This window comes from Watersipora subatra, chromosome 1, assembly GCF_963576615.1.
Source record: "Watersipora subatra chromosome 1, tzWatSuba1.1, whole genome shotgun sequence".
In the NCBI taxonomy this organism is placed as follows: Eukaryota; Metazoa; Bryozoa; class Gymnolaemata; order Cheilostomatida; family Watersiporidae; genus Watersipora; species Watersipora subatra.
Genome location: NC_088708.1, coordinates 11995455 through 12019133, shown reverse-complemented (window position 1 = coordinate 12019133; position 23679 = coordinate 11995455). Strand labels below are relative to the sequence as shown.

General features: G+C 35.8%; 1 protein-coding gene across 1 annotated transcript; it reads left to right on the top strand.

The window, feature by feature from the left end:
* Positions 1-11925: 11925 nt before the first annotated feature.
* LOC137405661 (putative iroquois-class homeodomain protein irx-1) lies at positions 11926-21055 on the top strand. The gene is made up of 8 exons (XM_068091998.1): positions 11926-11944; positions 12090-12232; positions 12880-13125; positions 14358-14506; positions 15944-16104; positions 16340-16498; positions 19308-19802; positions 20527-21055. Exons 2-8 carry the CDS (start codon positions 12173-12175, stop codon positions 20634-20636), a joined length of 1380 nt encoding a protein of 459 aa, XP_067948099.1. The 5' UTR covers positions 11926-11944; positions 12090-12172; the 3' UTR covers positions 20637-21055.
* Positions 21056-23679: the final 2624 nt, after the last annotated feature.

Genomic DNA, 23679 nt, shown 5'->3' with positions numbered 1-23679 from the left:
TCAAAGAAGGTACTAAAAACCTCCCAGCTGTCAGAAGTTTAACTTTCTGTTTAATGATAATGCAGATCGGTTATATGAGGTATTCGAGTTTAATAGACACGGCAAAGCTACATCCCACAGACTGATGGGTTTAATAGACAGAAGACGGTGACTTCATAAAGGATGGTGAATGTAATAGACATGGAGAGCTGAAATAGTACAGGCTGCTGATTTTAATACACATAGAGGGCTGAAATAGTACAGGCTGATGAATTTAATAGACATAGAGGGCTGAAATAGCACAGGCTGATAAATTTAATAGACATAGAGAGCTGAAATGGTACAGGCTGATGAATTTAATAGACAAAGAGAACTGAAATAGTACAGGCTGATGAATTTAATAGACATAAAGAGCTGAAATAGTACAGGCTATAGTGAATTTAATAGACATAAAGAACTGAAATAGCACAGGCTGATGAATTTAATAGACATAGAAAGCTGGAATAGTACAAGCTAATGAATTTAATAGACATAGAAAACTGAAATAGCACAGGCTGATGAATTTAATAGACATAGAAAGCTGAAATAGTACAGGCTGATGAATTTAATAGACATAGAGAGCTGAAATAGTACAGGCTGATGAATTTAATAGACATAGAGAGCTGGAATAGCACAGGCTGATGAATTTAATAGACATAGAAAGCTAAAATAGTACAGGCTGATGAATTTAATAGACATAGAAAGCTGAAATAGCATAGGCTGATGAATTTAATAGGCATAGAGAGCTGAAATAGTACAGGCTAAAGAATTTAATAGACATAGAGAGCTGAAATAGCACAGGCTGATGAATTTAATAGACATAGCGAGCTGAAATAGCACAGGCTAATGAATTTAATAGACATAGAAAGCTGAAATAGCATAGGCTAATGAATTTAGTAGACATAGAGAGCTGGAATAGTACAGGCTGATGAATTTATTAGACTAAGAATTATTGATGAAGCTTAATAAGCTATAGACATAGAGAGGTAAAACCGAATAGAATTAGGAATTCTATTGATACAGAGAAGGTAACTTCATAAAGGCATAGAGAAACAAAGTCTTTCAATATAATGAGCTGACAAGCTTGTCTATCCTACACATTAATTCTCACACAAAAACGAACAAGTCTGTATAAATGGAAGGTATATGAGAAAGGGAAGTTACTGGTCAAATAAAAAGTTAGTACGTTACTGTTTGCATCACTGGAACACTTACCTAGAAACTGTTGATCTTGTTGATGCTGCCATACCGTTGGTTTACTGCCAATTCCATACTGTCGATTCTAAACAAATGAATGCTATCTAATCTTGAATTTTTGCATATATTTTATTCTACGTAACAGACTGAACAGCACACATAGTATTATAGCGGTAAATATAACAACAAAAGTCAAGCAGAAAGAATACAAATATAATTATTTTGATGACTGGAATGAATCATACAATAAAACAGGAAGGAGATGACACAGGATATAAGGCACACCGAAGGACAAGATGAGAGTGAATTTGCAAGAGTTGATGGCAGTTCCTGCCAGAAATTGCTGCTCACATTCCATTGCTATGCATTTCTGTATCCAGGGTTGAAACAAGATCAAAAGAAGGGAGGTGAAGATAACAAGTAAAGTCCAAGTGTTAACTACACATATTATTAGGACATGATCATTAGATGTGAACCGCTGGAAACCTCCTCTTAGCACTCGGTTTGCTTGTAGTATCATCATGGTAACAGTCGCACAGCAATCGATAGACATCTGTAAAAAAAACTGTCTTTTGTTGCAAGGCTATAAACGAGCTTTCAAAATTATTTGGAGTTGTGCTTAGGTGAGAGCATTAAATAGAGGTATTTATTAGCTGGTGGACTATAATTTCAGGTTTTTGAAAGTTCTATTGCACCTGTGCTATTGATTATGATTGTATCAAAAGTCAGCGCTATCGAAGAATGAAACAGTGGGCAGAAACTGAACTGCTGCTTTCTTGGTATTTTCTCTGGGCAGCTACTTGTATGTATATGTATATGTACATGTACATGTGTATATGCATGTATATAATACCTTCGCACCGCCACACTATCTAATTCTATGACTGCTAAAATCAGACTTCAATAGAGAACCCAATGACTTTGGCATATTATAGGTCAAAACTACCAAATTACATTTGTTTCTAGGAACTGCAGTAGCCTACCAACTTTATACGGTACTGTCTGACACGTATTAACCACCTATATGGCCTTGTCTGGTACATAATCTCTACTAATATCACTATCCGATTCCATATAATACAGCTATTGGTCTACCCATCACATATAAATTTCTTATGGCTCTTGCTGACACATATTTACTATTTGCGGTGCTATCTACCGCATAACAAAAACTCATAAAGCCATTTGGCAGGTTTCAATTATTTATGAAGCTATCTGGCCGCAATGGTTAAAATTACGCATATTTAAAAATTTATACATAAGATATGCGTAAGTTTAATAATTTCAAAATTAAAAAAAATCTTTAAAAACTTTTGCATAAGGTATGTTTGTTGGTAAGTGCTAACATAACAAAAGTTAAACTCTATCTCAAATATTTTTTCATTGTTATAGAAAATATAAATTTTCTTGCTAAACTTTTTCCATGGGTTTTATTGTTTAAACTAAATTTTTAAACGTTTTTTGTTGTTGCAATTGGTATTTAGAGGAAGAGACATGTGTTACTGTCGAGCTGAGCACCTGTGACATTAATACATGTTGACTTGAACAGACTGACACTTGTTTAATATGCTGGTGCGTGTCACTTGCTAAGTCTTCCCATATATCACAATATTAATGAATTGCTAGCAATCACCTACCAATCATTTCATTTCCAACTTTGCAACACGTTGAGCGGGGATTTCAACAGCAGCTTAGACCAACCATAAGACAGCCTGCTAGAAGTTGAAACCTTATTATAATATTTGGTTACTGCGGCAAAGCTGAACAGCCTGTACTTTTAATTTGTTTAATAAAATTATTATATATGTAACGTTAAAATTTTTTTTTAAATTCAACATATTGCAGCATTGTAAAGTAAACTTGCAGTGCATGGTAGCTTGTTTAAACATATGTTTTCATGCTGGCATTTCATCGATAGCCTTTGTTCCCAGCTTTGTAATCATGGGTTCCATGGAACAGAGATCTACATTTAGAAAGAATTTGAGCTCAGTCTTATTGTCTCTGCAAAAGATGAGCCTCAAATGTCTCTTTTAATTTATGCATAATAGTTTGGGATTGTCTGCAAAAGTGTCATGCATTTTAATGCAGTGTTAGTTGGCATATTAAATTGCGATTACATGCGAGTGTTTGAATTTAAATAATTCTGTTTTTTAATAAAACATATGTATGGTTGTTTTTGACATTTGGGGTGTATTGTTTGTGCTGTGAAGTGCCAGCTAGTTCTTTGTCAGCTATCGAGTCTCTGTAATCGTGATGGTTGTCAAACGAAAAATTTTGTTTTATGCCAGAAGAAACAAATGGCTAAATGATTAGCAAAAGGCATACAAAAAACGACCAGTTTGTCGTCCGCTCAAATACGCGGCTGATTTTTGCAATACTTCCAACAAGCATATTTGATCTTATTAAACAACAGCCAAGCTTTAGCATGAGTAAAAAAAATCATACGTTTTTCTCTCTAATGTGAAACCTTACATGCATAGTATGTGTGAAGTACCTCAGAGATTGAGTGTGATGTCTGCTTAACTTTTCGCAAGCAGAGTATGTTTGGGGTTTCGTTACATTTCTCAATAACTTGAAGTTTATAATGTGGTTATTTCAAAGGTTTGAAATACTGAGTCCTTTCGGTGTTTGAATATTAGTAGTAGTTTATTCATAACTTAAAATTAAACTGATGTGAACAGACTATGATTTCATTTATATAGCAATTTGTTAGCTTTATAGCTAGAAAAAGCATAAGTATCAAAAAGCTAAAACGAATAATAAAGACAGCCTTTACCTTTTCAATAATAGAATAATTGATTTCTGTGCATTCAAGTATCTCAACAGGTTTTTTAAGAGCATTTCTTGGCAGGACATGTCTGAGTCCAGTGGCAACAGAACCTCAACGATTGGAGATATGTCCAGTTGCAGAGAGTAATTCAAGATTGGATGCCATTCCTGACACCACCAGTGGCCTTTTTAGGAATTAAGCCCTAACCTGTTGTTTGCAGGTTAAGCGTTCTAAACAAACTAGACACATTATAGTAGAGAGCGCAAGACGCCTTCCTTTCAAAATATCATAAAAATTCAAAACTATGGCAAACGGCAACATGTTTCCTGATGCAGCCATATTGTTGCGACTGACGAACCGCGTAGGCTGGGCAAAAATATCAGTAATAGTATCAGCTATAGCAACATTGATCTTCGACCAGGCATATCTCTATGTTCTATATATAAATAAATAACATATAATACTATAATACATAATGGGCAGAGGGTGTTAGACGCACTTATCCATAGCGTATCTCGCGTGATGCAGAGACAAGCCTGCAGCGGGCTGAGCAGCCAACTAATGCGTTTATTAATTACACTATTAATAGGCTTATGAACAGGATTCCTAAGACTTGCGTATGGTCGAGAACAGATCACAACAAGATGTACACAAAATAGCACTTGTCACTTACTCATCCCATAGTGCCAGCTTTACTCTATCACACGTGTACCCGCCGTATCCGTCTTCCCATATACAATCGACTTTCCTTAAATATCACGATTAGGCTTTCATAATTTTTCAGACAAGTCGAAGCCGCATTCTTGACTCCTCGGGCTTATCAGCTATTATCTCAACACCAAACATTAATTACTTATCCGTGACACTTTCTACTTATGCAACACGCATACTAGGTGTGCAATTAAATGTGTTATTTTTTTATCTAATTTGTTTTTATCTTTTAACCAAATCTGTAACAGAGTCTTCTCACGTGGAGTCAACCGATAAACTGCATCGACTTTTCTTCACACCTTCTATCAGCTTGTCTTATGTTTGTTGTCCGTGTATCAGGATTTTATCGTTGTCGAAACTTTTTCTCCTCGACTGTGTTGGCTCTCCTTCAGCGAGACCACAACTACAGGAGAGTAGCTTGTTATGAAAAAAAGAGATATATCATTTTTAGTGCAGATAAATTATCCGTATTTATCATGTTTCTATTATTTATTGCATAGAGTATTAGGTGCCACAGAGTGCAGAATGTTGACCAGCAGTCATCTACTCATCTTCCATAACTACAAGAGGTAGCAGTAGTAAGTAGTAGTATCCGAAATAGTAGCAAAACTAGTTCTACTGCTGCGGATTAAGAAAAAATAATTTTAAAATGGTTTTCTACGAGTGATAAATTGAAAGCAACATACAATGCAAAAAAGAAGTCATATCCCCTTGTGGCGTGTAGCGTGTGCGCAATTAAAAGACAAAACTGATAATCACCCAGCTAGCTGCATAAAAGCACAGCAATTATTCTATAATGAAGTAACTTTTGTATGAATGGTTCATCTTCCGTTCAGCGCTTCATTTAGACATCGACGCTGGGTCACTCACTCTAGCATATCCAGAGATCTATGTTCGATAAGGGCCGTCAGACAATTTGTTATCATGTGAGAATAGAGGGAGAGCTGCTTAACACCTTCTCTAAGAATCATGTTGACCCTACTGTGCATGAGAGTGTCGCCAGACATCGTCTGCAGTGGCGCTGATAATCTTAAGCACCCTACACTCGACTGTGCAAGCTGATATGACATGAGGAGAGAGGCTTTTACCACTTTCACTGCACATTTTTTGCATAACACGAGGGATTGTCGATTTATACAAAAAATGCTGAATTGCTAGTTAGCTGGTAAGAGGAAGACTTATGATTAGAATTTCTGATAGTACAGCAGTGTTGAAAGTAGATAACCAAATCTATCGGCCGCACATCCGTACAAATGTTTGTACAAGTCTGAAAATTTGATGATTTCTGTAAACAAGGTTGGTGATTTCCAGATTTGATTGTTTCTGGTATGCTAACAATGCCGTGTTGAAATCAGTCACCTGATATGAACAATTGATTGCCGGCACCTTTGTGACAATAGTTGAACCATCTCTATAATATGACTAATTTTTGTACTAATGAGTTCCATATGAAACCGTTTTTAATATATTTTTTAGAAATATATTTTTTAAATATTAACGATTATTAAACATAAATTATAGAAAGAGATTTAACTCTCGCAGAGTTAACATTTTAGCAGGTATATAGGGCAGCTATATAGGGCAGGTATATAGGGCAGCTATATAGAGCAGCTATACTGTTGTATTTCTAAATATCAATTGCTTATATTTACTCAGAAAAGTCTCCAAGATGGGATTTTAAAGAAAAATGTCCTCATAGATTTTACAAAAAAATCTAATTTGGACACATAGGCTACATGATGAAGTAGACTATATATATATATATATATATATATATATATATATAGTAGTTTCAAGGGAGGGGAATGGTGTCGCCATCAGCTCTGTTTTTCAGACGCTGTCAGTTTCATTAAACACCATAAACCAAATGCTCAGTTTTCAACCCTATAAAGTGACCCAAAGAAGAACTATAGCACTTTACGACACTTTTTATACAAAAGTGATGAAACCAATTGAATTCTTTATCAGCTCACCATCTGGGTGTACAGAATTGACCAGACCAGTATATATGAGCTCATCCAGAAAAGCGTCTTGAATTAACATGTGCAGGCCAATTGTTTGTTAGGAGAATAAAGTGATGTATTCCTGCCATTCATGACAAGAACATATGGTAAAGCGATAGATTAAGGCATTCACTCAGCATATTTTATATAATTAACATTTTGCTGCCGCATTATTTAGGTGATAAGAATTCAAGATGGTTATTCGCGATGTCGTGTCAGCATTCTTAATTCTATAAAGGCCATAACAATATACCCATTCTATGTCCCTTTTTGCACTCCCTTTTCTTATCTACCTCTTTTTCTTAAATGCTAGCTTCATAGCTAACAAAAATACTTTGTGGTAACGACTACAAAAAGCTTGCAACTGTAAGCATTATCAACAGATGTTTGCACTTCCTGTTGAAGAGACGAGCACTGTTTAGGTTGATTCTAATAAAGGGATGGTGATCTGTTGGACTTACAGTCTCTGGTAGCATTTATTAATCTTCAATTAATTCGTTCATACAAATTTGACATTTTCTCGAGAATATTTGCTGCCATCGCTGTTGTTGATGCCAATTCTCTGCTAATTATTTGATAGATTATTAAGTAACACTCTACTTCTGGTTGCTTTGTGCCATAAGATTCGTACTCGTGGGAACATGCTGACATTTTGTAATGGCTACTTCTTCTCGAAACTTTTCTTGCAAATACCTGTTGTTGGAAAATGATATATTTTAAAATGATAAATGTTTGGCTAAAATACAAAAGAATTGCTGTACAGTGATAAAAAATGTATTTCTCTTTTAATAAGGAATGCAGATGTTGACGCATTCATAAAAAAGCTATTTATTACAAGATTCAATACAATATAATATCGGTATATTAATATTAAATTTATCTTGTTTCACTTCACACTGAGTCATACTAGAAAGCGACCTTATCTAGCAGCCCTTTTTCATAGTTAATATACATGTAGTTGTAGGGCTTGAGACACAATGCCTTCAATATGCTAAAATTATTGAAGATTGCAGTGAGTTCGACACGACATCATCGAGGAAATATCAATTATCCATTTCCTGTGCCAAGGAATTCCTGCTGACAAGTAGAATTAATAAACTATGTAACAGCAACGTTTGAACTTTTTATAGCCTCTTTTTCAAATATATCTGGTTTCTAGCAGATGCATTAAAAATACAAGGTAGGTAAGTATGCACTGAGAAAAATTGATCGCTGCTGTCGCAGCTGTGAATAAAGAGCCAATTTTGTCGTAACGTATTCTCGCAGCCCTAAAAAAGATAAAAGATTCGTGTTTAGCCAGGTCTGCAACAAAAACTGCCAAAGTAATTACAGACACGGCATATCTGTCTTATCCTAGAATACTAGATAAAACACCCTTTCTCCTACTTAACTGTTCAAAGCCGTTTTATGGTTGTGTCATGAAGAATAATGAGTTTGATTTGCTATGTAACAAATTGGCAAGACAGACGCACAAAAAAATTCTTTGTGCGAACTCGGCTCCCAAATTGTTTGCTCATGTTTGAACTCCTTGCCAAGATTTAACTAATAGCAAATTATAGCTGAATATTTAAATGCCGCTGCCCATAGTCATGGCAGCGGGAGAATATCAAAGGAAAGCCTCAAGCAGTGATGTAATGTGAGCGGCAGCAACTTTTCTCTTAGAAAGATTTAACAAGGACAGTTGTTTCCAGGTTTGCTAGATGCTAATAAAATTAAAATCAACTATGAAAAGCTTTGAAAAATCTCTATTTGTACCAAAAGTTTGTTTAGCAGGAAGCATTTCAAATCTTCACTATGAAGTGGCGGAAATAATATAAATATGTTGCTAAGGATTTGCAATATGTAATACATATAATATAATATGAGATCTCAATATGTAAGGCTTGATGAAATTAAATTGAACTTTGATAAAAAGGTATTCAAATTTGTAAAAAAATCTAGAGACACAGAAAATGCCGTTTTAAAGATGCCGTTAATGTGGACACCATTGTTGATTCAGTCATCAATGGTGGTGCTGCTGCCAACACTAGTGCTGCTGGCACTGGATACGCTGCCGGCACTGGTGTTGCTGCTGATGGTGTGGCTGGTATGCAATTGCAAGCTAACCTGTAATCATAGGGCATTTGTTGGATTATTCAAAGCATATTGAATGCATAAACATTAGAGATATGTGTGTATATACACAACTTGTAAAATGCTATAATGGAAGGGCTGCGATGACGGGCAGATTAGAGATTTTATGCGTCTCTTGTTTATCTAAGCTTCAATAGAAGTGCTTCCCTCCACTAATGTATCATTCATGAAATGGATTCTGATTCCAACAATATAATACTTGCCAAACTCTCCGCTACAACAAATACAACGTATTGCCATGTCGAGATGTTTAATCTCTTAATAGATTTCGAGTTTCTAAATTCGTGAGAGATATTTATTACTAGTCGATCACGTTGATTTATGAACTCGTGTCTCGCATGGCTTTCAAGCTAGCATCAATCAGCGTGATAAAAGCAACACACCACGGTCATTTGTACGAGCTACACAAATGGAATCCTCTACTCAGGTAATATTTGAGAAAGATTGGCACAGAGAATTACATACGTGCCTGTTAGCCTCTGCCAGTTGCTTCAACGCAAGCACATGAAAAACCTGTGAATAAAACAATTATAGAGGCGTTACCTTCTGCTGACTGCTGCTGCCATCAATAATAATTAGGAGAGACTCATTTCTTTGAATGTCTCTATGCCTTGAAATACTCTTCCTCTGGCTTGTTCTTTAAACTAGCTTCAATCACGAGTATTACATAGACATGTGAATATTAGCATTACATAGACATGTGAATATTAGTATTACATAGACATGTGAATATTAGCATTACATAGACATGTGAATATTAGTATTACATAGACATGTGAATATTAGCATTACATAGACATGTGACTTACATACATATTTGTATATTTGAGTTGCATATACATATAAGTTTTAGTATTACATAAACGTGTGAATATTAATATTACGTAGACATGTGGTTTACACAGACATCTGAATATTAGTTACATGTAAATATCGTCGCACACAGGCAAATGAACTATTAGCAACACGCATTGTATATGAATTTATGAGCCCTGAGTGTATGAATAAGCAGTACCTTCAGTTCCGGACATACAACGCATATATTTTGAACCATTTGTTCCTTGATTTTATAAGTACTGCGCCTTTCATAGATTATTTCAATTATTTAGCCATATTTAACACTATTATTATACCCCTTTTACTAACTCCTGTTTCACAAGTAGAATATAAAAGATGAAGACTATCCCTACTGGGAAGCCAAAGGAAAGTAACAAAGACAGCGAAAAGAGATATCTTGGCATCGAGTTCGTTCACGACTCTGCCTGGCCAGCAGGTGTGTAGGCAAACCTTCGCTTCTAGCTTCAATCGCTCGTCGCCACAACCCTTTCAACTTGACCAAAGCATCTGTTAACTCGGCTAAATATTGGCTCTGCATCCTCGAGATCTTCTTGTTATATTTATATTGAAGTGGGAGAGCTCAAAGGCCTGTGGCCGGTGTCTTACATTAATCAGATGCCAGCGAATGATCGCTATATCACACATAAGTGAGAGCCATTATACCGAGTATGGTGCAACAAGATATTCTATGTGTGGTTACAAGGAGAGAGGTGTGAGATTTGTTGTTATAGTGGTGAATGATCTCTCAGCTGCCCGCATTTCGCACCGGCATTCCAGTGAAAGGAGCTAGTGATTTAGAGAGTGATAGCATTGAATGGGCAACTATCTCTCCTAGTTTACAGTAAATCATTCAACTCACTGTATAAAGCTGGTTAGTGTTAACATTAACATATAGCTATTTTAAAAATTGTATTCAAGTGGTTTTTATTAAAGCCTGTTATTTTTTCTGTTTACTAAAAAAATTGTCTAAAAACTAACGGATACACAAAAAACTATCATTCATAAAAACGGTTTTAAAGTTATCAATTTTTCAGAGATAACCTCAAAAATAGGGTACGGCAAATTTATGTACCCGCCCCACAACGCAACTTAAAATTGAAGTGCGGAAGATCCTGCTTGTAATTAACAAGACATTCCTGATGGCGCACTGTCAGTGAATGCAGGATTGCAGTGGAACTAAATGTATAACAATGTTGCATGATAACTTAAGCGATTAACTGGCTGTATTCGTGCAGTCAGGCAGGCATCAAAGTGGCTGCCTATGTTACTTATGAATAGCCCGCGTATTGAGAATTATGTATCAAAATGGCCATTTTAGGAAATTGGTCTAATATGCATTCTTCGCAGGTGCAAAGGAAAACTGTGAAGAAGAGTTGATGCTTTCAGCGATCAGGAGATGTTTTCATTTGCAATCATGACACGATGCAATAATAAACATACCACTCTTCTCCTTTGAATACAGCTTACAAAAGATAAGTGATAAATTTGTGTATAACGGAACAATAAGGTCTTACATGTGATGAGAGGGTCGAGACGCAATCTATGATAATTGTGTAGCTACGGGCAGGCTTCTCTAAATATTGTCCGACTTGAACCGCTTAGAAGTCAATCATTCTTTTAACATTAAAATAATTGTATAATAATGGTTCCCTTTTGACTGCCGTTAGGCCAAACACTTCAAGCGACTGCGCTGCTTAATTGCAGTAGCTCACGGCTTTCATATTTCCACACTGAATTTAAATAGACTCCATTTCAGCGCCTCTATATAACCGTTTGCCTTTTATTTGGCCTCACAGGTGCCTTGTAAAATGCGGATGAATATGGCTAATGAAAGGAATAATAACTTTTTATCACCGTAATTCTAACAGTAATCACCACAATTACATAAAGATTAAAAAGCATTAGCAGAAAAATATTTTATATCCTCGTGTTGTTGTAACTCCGTTATCTAAGCGAGCGATATTCGTTATAGAAAACAGTTAAAGGTGGCGAATCAAAGGCACATCCATGGCACATCCACATCCATTACTTGTTATTTATTTGTGTCTTTGATTGCATTTTTATGGGCTTACAATGCTTGCATAGTTACGGCTATCTAATGCACTCTGGATACATATGTATAAATGTGTCGTTGTAAAGAGGGAGGAGCTACACAGCTGAACAGGCATTGATTGGTTGATGCGTTGTTCATTTATTTGCAGGGGAAATGCACAAGCATAATGTACTACTATAATATATTGAAGTAGAAGTGGAACGGGTGACAATATAACACAAGGTAGTATGTCATTATAAATTGCTAATTACTGTCTTCAGAACTGAGTTGGAAACTCACTCGATCGGATCATCACTCTTCCCTCTATCTCTCGATACAAGGGAATAAATTTTAACCGCCTTTTCTATTCATCTCTATTATATATAAGATAGACGTAGAGGAACTACCCGCATATAACAAGCGGCTGAGAGACCCGCATTGAGTACAGGATCATCCTTACTAGTTACTCAGATGAAGATGTCAGCCTTTCCTCTACCAGTGGCTGGATTTCCGAATCTATCAGCTACGCAGGTATGACAAAATGGAGATATTTAAAAAAACTGTATTTTGAAAATGCAACATTGATTATGCTTGCAACAGGTTTGCTAGCTGTTCGACCTTGCTGGTTAGGATAGAGCTTGATATACTTACTACGATGAGTAGCGAAACAGATATTTTTAAGTGCCTCCTAGCATTCCTCAAAGAAACTGTTCTGAATTCTATAACCATGTTTTCTCTGCTTGTGTTCTGGTGTTCATTAGCTAAAAACATCACATATTGTGAGTACGTAAGTGTGTTAACAACAAAATTGGGCTGATAATGGCTTACGTAGGCCACCAAAGAAGAAAACAAATAGCCTCCAGGCAGCGTTAATCATGATAATGTTCCAACTTGCTACAAGATTAGACCTGCTCTATTGTTGCTGCCGGCCTGCCCTCCATCTTGCCATCGTTAGCAACAATTTGCAGGATGCTTTGTTCAACATATGTCCACTTTTTGCTGCTTCTTTAGATGGCCTGCCTATCAGCCTATCAGCATGACTTTAACAGTTTTACTAAAATATCTTGCTGACTCAACTTCACAAAAAAGTTAATTTAAAAAAGTGCTTATAGCTGCTTTTAATACGTAGAATACTTAATTCTCAGTTTTTTTAATGAATAAATATTTAAATTTTCTAGCTGCTGATGTCTGCTGCCGGAGGACTAAATATGCAAGCCCCTCCAAATGTCAGCGGATCTAAAGACATACCAAGTGGTAGTCCAACGTCCGTCGTAGCCTTATCTGGAGTCGGGAGAGTACCAAGCATACCCAATGACTTATCTGTAGGAACTGGGCCACATACGACTAGTGGTTATCTCCCTCCACACTTAGCTGCCAATTTGCCCCCAAGCATGGTTGATCCTCGAATTTTCTACACAGCCATGGTAAGCTTCTAAAACAGCACTGTCAGCTAAAGTTTGGTCCAAAGAGCTCTATGCATAAACAATATTATACGGACACAATTATATTATATTATATTAGCGATCAGAATATGATTTGATGATAGATTAAATAATATTAAATATCGTTATTGATTCCACTACATTTAAAAATATTTTTGAATGGTTTCAGTGGTTAAAATTGGTTTATGTATTATTTTTTATTGCTAATACATTTATATGAATATATATATTTGTCATTACTAATATATTTAAACATAATTCTAAGCAGAAGATATAAATAAGTTTTAAAAATTGATCACATATTGTTTCTTCCTCAGCTACTAAATCTTTCATGAACAGATTTGCTCTTTTCAGGCTCAACTTTATAATTCTATAGTATAATATGTAAATTATAATATAGTATAGAGGAATGTGTAATATTATAATATAGCATATATTAATGTGTAATATTGTAATATAGTATATAGTAATGTGTAATATTATAATATAGTATATAGTAATGTGTAATATTATAATATAGTATATAGTAATGTGTAATACTATAATATAGTATATAGTAATGTATAATATAGTAATGTAATATTATAATATAGTATATATTAATATGTGCGTATAGTATATAGTAATGTGTAATACTATAATGTATAGTAATATTATAATAAAATATATAATAATGTTTAATATTATAATACAGTATATAGTAACGTTTAATATTATAATATAGTAGTGTGTAAAAAAATAAGATGACTTACTTAATAGATCTACAAATCTTTTCTGATAAATGCTGCCGTGCTGAAAAGGTAGATACCTTCTTAGTAAGCTGCTGACTAACTAGCGATAAACAGTTGTGACTATCAACAGGCCTCATGCTGTGACAAGCAGCGCATGCTTGTCAACCAGTTTGTTAAAATATGTTTGAGAGCTCGTAGGTCATTCATTAAATGTTGTTTGATTTTAAAGAAATGATAGCATAATATAAATAAGATTTGTGAAAAATTAAATATAACTTTCATTGTTGCAGAGATTATTCTAATATCATAGTATTCACCTTAAACTGCTTCGATATAAAATGTATGTAATAAAAATTAAATTGGGTTCAACTTATTAGATTGTTTTTACTATTTTGGTATTCAAGTAGAATTGAAAAGGATTAAATGAAAAAAGGAATTAATATTTTTGTCGATCTTTAAATCAGTCTTAATACATACTTTCAGAATGGCGGATATGAAATGAAAGAGAACGCAGATGCACTGCTCGTCTGGAGACACATCGCAGCCCAAGCACAACAGGCTGCAAATGCTGGGGTGCTGTCATATGATGCTCACGCTGCCGCAATGGCCACGGCTTCCTTCTCATACCCTTCGTAAGTAAAGCTCACCCTATGCATATCAGCTCAATAGTTAAATAAACATCATCACATAAATGTGAGAACTTGTATATATATACACAGACAGCTATTCACAACTTTCAAATTCAGTCAAAAGATCAGCTCATCATACGGTGGAATTTAAACCTACTAAACCCTTTTGCCATATCGTCGCAAAACGTCGCCTTTGACACACAAAAAGTTCCTACAACTTAAAAATCATTGCGTAATTATTTAAACAATGCCAAAAGGGTGTTTTAAAAATATCTGATCGGAACATAGCAGATGTTGAAAAGGCTGCCAACTATTGTCAACCATTCTGTATTCAATTAGTTATATTTAATGGTGTTCGATGTTGTAGTGATTGACATTCTTAAATACTTTGGCCATTTCCAGCGGTAGTCATGGAGCATCTGCAGTCCGTTGTGACAGTTGACAAGCTGTAACGTGATCACTGGTCTTAAGGAATTATCATAAACCATGACACTTCTAGCTAGGACTACAAAAATTAATAATTAGCTCCGAAAAATTGGCAATTCAAAACTTTACTCACCTGTTGAGTGTTGTCACCTGCTGAGTGTTCTTAATTCTGTGCTTTTGTTACCATGGTTTGCTTTTGCCCTTTATTCAATAAAAACTCAGTTTATAACCTTTAGCGCCGTATTATTAAAATCTGGTCTTAGTTTAGTTAGCAATACAGTCAACGACTCTGACCCTGATCGAAGACATTTACCTGTCCTCCCACCTCTCTCATCTTTGTAATAAAATATTCTACTATTGAAATCTTTGTGTATGTCATTTCTACCAGATTTAACATAAAATAAAAGTCGTTTGATGTGTAATTTTACCGCAAACATTAAGAAGGTTTGACCCAGTCTCTGTAGTAATTAAAGCCTGCTTTGAAGATCATTTCAACTCACAGCTCGGTGTGTCGAAAACACGATCGTCGTGTGATAGAATTATGAGCTGTGCCCTCCCGTGCTTTCTCAGTTATATTTCATTCTTTTATGTTGTTTATACAGCGATTGTTTGTGGATAGGAGCCCAGGTGTAGCCACTTGAAATTGATCAGAGCAAGCAAATCAAAAGTCACTCGGGCTGCTGAAATGTATTTACTGTTCAGCACCAAATAACAAAAGAAATCTCAACTCGCCTGTTGAAATCTTCAACCACTTGCAATGGAGGGTTTCACTAGAAACGAGTGCCACTGCTTTATCAATACGCAAAGCTAATTTCTTGCCCTTCTTTCAAGAGCTCCTTTGATAATAAGTTGCACTTTCTAGCGAGAGCAACAAATCATATATCGCTTAATGTATTTAAATTATTTATAAATAGTTAGTATTTATTGGCATTTTAATATATTAAATAGATAACATAATAGATATAATTTAGAAACTTTGCGAACCCACAATGGAAGCAATTTGTATTTTTTTAGCTATCCGTCCATCGATTTGAACGGAGCGAGGCGCAAGAACGCCACCAGAGAAACAACAAGCACCCTGAAAGCTTGGCTCTACGAGCACAGAAAGAATCCATACCCTACAAAAGGAGAAAAGATCATGCTTGCAATTATTACCAAAATGACCTTGACACAAGGTATGCAGTGATCGTCGTTTGACATGATGTCAAAAGTTCACATTGGAAACAACATATTTGTAGCCTACTCTCATAGAATGATTCAAGCATGAGGCACATGCTAAGACTAGCACAAAACAGTTAAATCTATACACCACTATTATTTGGTTCAAAAGCATTTATTTACTTTTTAGGTAAATACTTCGGAGATAAATACCTTTATGCTTTGAAGGTAAAATTTTTGTTATTCTTTCAGTGTCAACATGGTTTGCAAATGCTAGAAGAAGGTTAAAGAAAGAGAACAAAATGACCTGGTCACCAAGGAACAGAACCGATGATGGAAGCAGCATTGATGATGAAGACAAACCAGATAATGATGATGGAATAGTTGGCGATGATGATGATGTCAGCATTGGTAAGTTAAACATACTTGAGTCGCTTTTAGAGCAGCAGCCTAGCTTCAGCTTTTCATGAGTTTCCTGCTCTAAAAGCTACTTTGAAGGGTGGCTGGACATGCATGCCGATGTTCACAGGCTAAGCATGCTGACAATTTTTTTTAACAATGCTCTATAAGCAGTCGCTATTTTATTACCTCTTTCTCTGACTTTATATCGACCAATGAGATTACGAGTTCAAGTCCCTTTTAGCAATCGCTTTTTTATTTATTTATTTCAAAAAAAGTTATTAATACTACTGTTTCTGGTAACTTCTAAAATACAAAAGTGAGCTTGTCACCTACTAGCCAATGAGATGTGAGCAATGTAAACGTGCTGTGAATAAACATCATTCTGTAAGTCATCAGAAACAAGTGTTCGGAGATGTCAAACATCGGTGTCTGCATTAGCTCCAAGTTTTATCCCATAAAGGCCCCATCGTCTCCCCGTTATATGAATATTTCTGTACGTTGTTGAATATATCGATATTAATACGATTAACAATTATATTGCTAATTCCTTCAATTTTATGTCAAAATAGTTAAGATATGTACCTGAACTTCGTAGTTTTAAGATTTCTTTGCATAAATTTTTGTTGTGTTTATGACATCACATGGAAATACCTTTTTATTTATTAATACTTCCTTTTTTGTGACACCATTTGTAACACATTTTTTTATTAAAATGATTGTGGGCTGTCTAAGAAAAGTATATGTATATATATCGGGTTGTTATGGATTATATTGTAACATATCACATAAATCTAGATATTGCTTGCGAGTTAAAAAGCTAGCAAATTTCCTAGATTCACACCATTGAGTAAGAAAACTGAGTAAATTGCTTTTCCAGCTGTTGGCAGTTTTTGCACAATTCCGGTACATTCCCACACAGCACCCAACTCATAAACCATTGCATCATTCTCAGACAGCAGTACAAGCGTTCTCTATATACCCCTAGATTTTTATTGCTAACTGTTTAACCAAATTGGGGCATCAAAAGGTGTATGTTTCCTGGATGTTAGTTTTCTCATAGACTTCAGAGAAAGCTCCGGATTCCTGCTTTACGCATAAACAAGGCATGTAGCACCGCAAACTGGCGTGTTAGCAAACATAATCTTACCACAGCACAGTGCCAAAACATGTAATCATTTATATTTGTGGTCACTCAAAGGCTCGGTAGCAACGACAGAACAAGATAAAAAAGTGTCATTTGCCATTTAAAAGCGTTACAAAATAATTCTAGTAACCTTGTAGGCCTGCAGAGGCCCCTTTCTCGATCTCGGCACTAGGTATTCACCGGTACTGTTCTACCTTTGGCATGTGTAAACATTACATCAATTAATGGCTCTATTTTTGCTTTATGACACTTGTGTGAACACATGATTTGCCCTAGTCAGACATGAGAAAGCGAGAGGACTTCTCCCATGTTGTTTATGCTAAATAAATCTTTTACACCTTCCAAAATAAATAATGTTCCATGGCATAGCAGGTAACCAAACACTATTCGCCATTGATTGTCGGTTATAAATAGACCCTGCACATCCTCAAAAACACCAAATTACATAACGATTGACAAAAAATGCATTCTAACACTGATTATATAGTGAAATGGAATCTGCTCCGCGGATCGGTGGGCAATGTCTCAGCTGCCAGTTATGAGGAGGCGCATCAACCTGGTGGCCCAGGTAGAGTCATAGATTAAAAGTTTACCATCAAAGTGGTTACGATTATGACTAGCCTTGTCAACACCGTCTTAATGCGTGAGTTTGTTATAAAGTTGAGGTGAATGGCATAGGTCTTCCTGGCAATAAAGAGAGTTCGTCAGAGATCAAAGAGTTCGCAAGGTTTCTGGGAAGATGAAACATAAGGTTGTAGATGATCCAGCTGATACCGCCTAATCCTGGAAGAGCTAGTTTCTATTGATTAATCTGTCGAAAGAAGCCGTTTAAACTTATGTTAGCTAATATTTATAAAATTATATTACAATGCTTTTTGGTAAAAGCAAGTTTTGCCAAGACTGGTAGTTAAATATTCTCGGTCTGATCTGCGGCTAACTAGCTGGATTAAGATATCCACCGACTGTATCCTATTCATTATCTTCGACTCTCAAATATCCCATGTGTCAACTGTCCGCCTCCCTCAGAGTCCTTCACCATATCAATAAGTTTACAATCGAGCTAATTACGTCTAAACAAGATAGTTTATGCAATTAGCCAACGTATGATACAGTTTGGCTATGCCTGTCCTCTTTGCCGTCTCATCTAATATTCTTTGTCAATATTGGCTGATCAGTTTTACCCAAATTTTATCTATAGTAGATGTTGAAAATATATAAGGAGGATTTGTTTTATAATCTGGCGACTAGAATATGTAAAATCGTTGATAGCGATGAGTAGTATCATCACTTGGAGAGAATCGTGTCGTCCTAGTGTCTAACTTCTCATGTAAGGCGCGAGATTAGTTTTTATCTCGTCACAATACGACTGGCAGATGAACTTTCACTGCAAGTGTCTAATCTAACCAGAAGAATTTTCAGCAATTTAAAAATTAGCAAGCTTCTGTGACTTTAGCAGGTTTGACTAATCGAAGACCTTTTGGTTGTTTGATGTTTTATCTTTAACATGAGAAAAATAAGGATATTGCGTTAATATTTTGCTGCTTTTTTAGTTCACTAAGCCAAGTCTAACCTCTTAACCTTAGCTCCTCATCAAGCTGCGGTACACCTCTATGCCTTTCAACATCAGGGATATACTCAGCAAATCACTGAACCTAGTCTATTTTATATTTTCAGATTTGAGCGATTTTGAGACAGAAAATGCTTCTCCTCAGAAGTCTTCAGCAAGCGTATTACCATCCACTGTACATACAGAAGCGGCCACCCATAATGAAGCTGGCACTCCACAATCTTCAGCCTCTACGCCCGATGCTGATAGTAACAGTGCTGGCAGCAAGCCTAGAATATGGTCTATTGCTGATGTAGCTACCAATAAACCCGCTGCTCCTGCAGCACACACACCAGTACACCATAGACCGTCGTCTATGCGTCACAGACCGTATCCTATACCTAATGGAACAGCATTTAGGCCGTGGTTTGACAATTCTTACAGACATTTAGTCGGGCACCCCGCTACCAATTTAGCCGGGCACCCCGCTACCATGCTCAGTAATCCATCACTATCTACCGGTAGACCAACGACTACATCGTCTCTGCGTGTACCACATCTCTCATCAACCATCTCTCCATCTGTTGTATCGCCCTCCAGATCTTCTCCACCCAGCCTAACAGGTAGAATAACACACTTCTTACCTACTCATTATTTATTTCAGTTCTTGATAAATATTTTAATATTGAAAGAAAGAGGCCGTTATCTGAGACCTACCACTCAGAGGTAGTGATTATTTGTATTATTGAAACAAAGAGGGGTCAAGTTGAATTGGCACTATCTTTCTGTTGGTGACCCCTGCACTCACTTTTCTCCCCTCCTAATAGAATGATAATTGTCAGAGGTGTTATGCACGCCAGTGTTATGGTTATAATAGCGTGTACTGGCTGCTCTTTTTATTAAGGCCGTCTCCCTTAGCACCTGAAGTATAAACTCGACGAGCGCAGTAATTGGCAGTGATACGCCACCCAAGCATTTGTTACTTTTGTTGCAAATAGGAGTCGTCACTTTAGACTATACCAATATATAAACAGCTGCGGTTAAACCACATATTTATGTACATTCGACTGTAACTCAATATTCTATCACTTGATTTTGTGAAGTTAGAGTTTTCACACATGGAGTGGCAGATGCTACCCATGCATGAATTTGAATAATTCAAGTGCGGGGGACATTGAAGTAGACGTTACATCATTTGAACCAATGTTTTGGTGCAAACATGCAAGAATAATTAGACTCTATTAAAACTTGAAGGAAAAAGGTCAATGGCTTTTCTAAACCAGTAGTTAGATTTTGGTATTAGCTAGCGCACAACCCTAAAATCATCTTGTTTCTATGATTATATAGATGATAGAACAATCAAGCCTGACTCAGTCTCATCCTCGGTGAGAGCTCAAGCGAGAGAGAGGTCGCCACCTTCCCATTCAAATCTCTCTAAACATGAACAAGACCACTGACGACCTGGTTGTCACATGCAAATCTGTGGCGCACAGCACTTTTTGTCCTGTAAATTCAACAATCATTATTTTTCGTAAATTATATATATAGTGCTATTAGTAAATTTTCTTCTTAGAGAATATTTATGAACTCTTTTTATATGTGAAACATTTTGTGGCTTAAAATAGATTAAAAAAGCCCTTGAATTATTTTCGTTCTTGTTTCTTGTTTACTTTTAGTGTTAAGTTAGTTGGTTCACCCGACTTACGAAATTAAAATGAATCACAAAACTATTGTCGACTTTAGAAAATTCCAAATCTTTCGAAGCTTTACTTTTTTCCTTTCACAGTATTTTTTGCTTCTCTTAACTAAATAAGTGAATAACTTTGTTACCGTTTTTGTTAATGATATCATTTTATAAGAAATATAGTAATCATTCGAGTCACTGTGTATAAGGTGTTCTCTCTTGCCAATCATTAGGGAGCAATTAATCCAGCATTGGATCACATTGAAATAATAAGCAGTAAAAGGTTCAACCAGGAGCCATTACTCAGTATCAACAGCTAAGCGGGCCACTTGAAGCAGGTTGGGACATAAGAACGCTATTACAGTGCCACTTGTTTTCCTCACAAGAGCTCTTCAGTGCAAACTGTTACCCGATATTTTGACATTATGATGCAGGTTGAAGAAAAATTTTTTCATGACTTTCCATCCTTGACCACTTTTAGAAATGGTTATGCAAATAAAGAATATCAGAACCAGCTTGTCAATATTTAGCATTCAAAAATTTTAAGTAAAAATAAATATAGATTCGTGGTCTCTATTTTTGCCGTTTAAGCATAAATAGAAAGGGATTCGGCGCTCTGTAGTTAAATTTTCATCAAAGTTTCAACGTCTTATTATAGGAGTTTGAAAATGTACACTATGCCTCATGAGTAAACTGCAAGAAAATGGAAGCTTTCTACGGTCAGGTCATTAACTCGGTCAGCAGTGTTTTGGCAGCACATTCATGATGCCAGCAGGCAGGTATGCAAAGTCAGCTCTGTTCAGCTTTACACTAATAACTGACTGGTACAGTTGTAAAAAGTTCTATTTATTAATATAATAGTCAGTGGTGTAAAAGAGCAGGAAGACATATTGTTTCTTCTTTTAAATGTTAAAATAAAGCGCATTAAAGATTGTTTTCTTTAGAGCGTTGAGCTGTTTTTTCATGCCCTCTACTTGGCTACTCGTACCATAGTGTTATTCTGCTGACAAGAACAGGATCTGAGGCTTTGTGATGACCTAGCAAGGCCATTACAGTTTAGATTTGTTCGTCTTGGCAAGAAAAAATGAGCTATACTCATGCAACCGCATGTCATAGCTAAAAACTTTGCTTCAGTTTTTGACTAACGTAGACTTCTATACTGGCAGATCTGGGAAACCAGGACCTAACGCCCAAGCAAATGGTTGTCACCTACGTTGTCTGTAGGTGTTATTAACTATGTATTATTTCACTTTTTTAATCTGTGTTATGGTCTATGTCATTCTGAAGTGTTCTGAGCTGGTTTTGTAAGGAGGTCCCAGTTGCATCACATGTGAACTAGAGCTTTCGGGAGTAAAACATGCATTAAACACAGTCAAGTTAGTCAAACGTTAATTTTAACTTCGAGTCAAGACTTCAAATTAAGTTTGTGGTATTTGGAATCGAGTATGATTCCTCAACAAATATCCTTTGGTCATTAATAAAATAGAGTTTGGTCACTCATAAAATAGATTTGGGTTATTCGTAGAATAGATTTGGATTACTTGTAGAATAGAGTTTGGTCATTCATGGAATAGAGTTTTGCCATTCATAAAATAGATTTGGATTATTTGTAGAATAGAGTTTGGTCACCCATAAAATAGAGTTTGGTCACTCAAAAATTAGGTTTGGGTTATTCATAGAATAGAGTTTGGTCATTCATGGAATAGATTTGGGTTATTCGTAGAATAGAGTTTGGTCATTCATGGAATAGAGTTTGGTCATTCATAAAATAGATTTGGATTATTCGTAAAATAGAGTTTGGCCACCCACAAAATAGAGTTTGGTCACTCATAAAATAGATTTGGATTATTCGCAGAATAGAGTTTATTCTATTAATGACCAAACTCTATTCTATGAATGACCAGAGTTTGGTCATTCATAGAGTTAAGTCACCCATAGAGTTAAGTCACCCATAGAGTTAAGTCACTCATAGAGTTATGTCAACCATAGAGTTAAGTCACCCATAGAGTTAAGTCACCCATAGAGTTAAGTCACACATAGAGTTATGTCAACCATAGAGTTAAGTCACACATAGAGTTATGTCAACCATAGAGTTAAGTCACCCATAGAGTTAAGTCACCCATAGAGTTAAGTCACACATAGAGTTATGTCAACCATAGAGTTAAGTCACACATAGAGTTATGACAACCATAGAGTTAAGTCACCCATAGAGTGAAGGCACACAAAGACTAAGTCACTCATAAAATAGAGTTAGACGAGAGTCAAATTTCCATCAAAGTATATTTAAGTTATTTATAATATAGTTAAGTGGCGTGTAGGGCTCTATTTAATTACAATATGACTACACAAAGTTGTTCTTGGGCAGCAAAAGATCCTATTTTACATACTCAATACAGAAAGGATCAGCTACAGCTTAAATACTTGAAAAAAGGTGTCACACTTGTGATAGCTTTTTGAGAAGGCAGATACATAGTGTAAATTTGGGTGTTCAGCATGTGGGTGGAAAACACTTCTATAAATCTTTCAAGACCATGCTACTTCCCGCTAGCTCATCTAATAGCCTGTTACAAAATACATCATTTGGCATTTGAAAAAGTTTGCTTTTATTGATGATTAAGCTGTTTGTCAGTCACAACATCACAAAGCGTAGATGAAATGGAAATACTCTAGAAATAAAATGTTAGGATGGGGTGCGAATACAAGACATGAATTAAAAATGTGACACGACGTAAAATATGAGCAACCGTTCAATTGACACCTTCCGCTGAACAAAAAGATTGCATTTACTGCAGACATCAGAGCAAATCTATTTACTG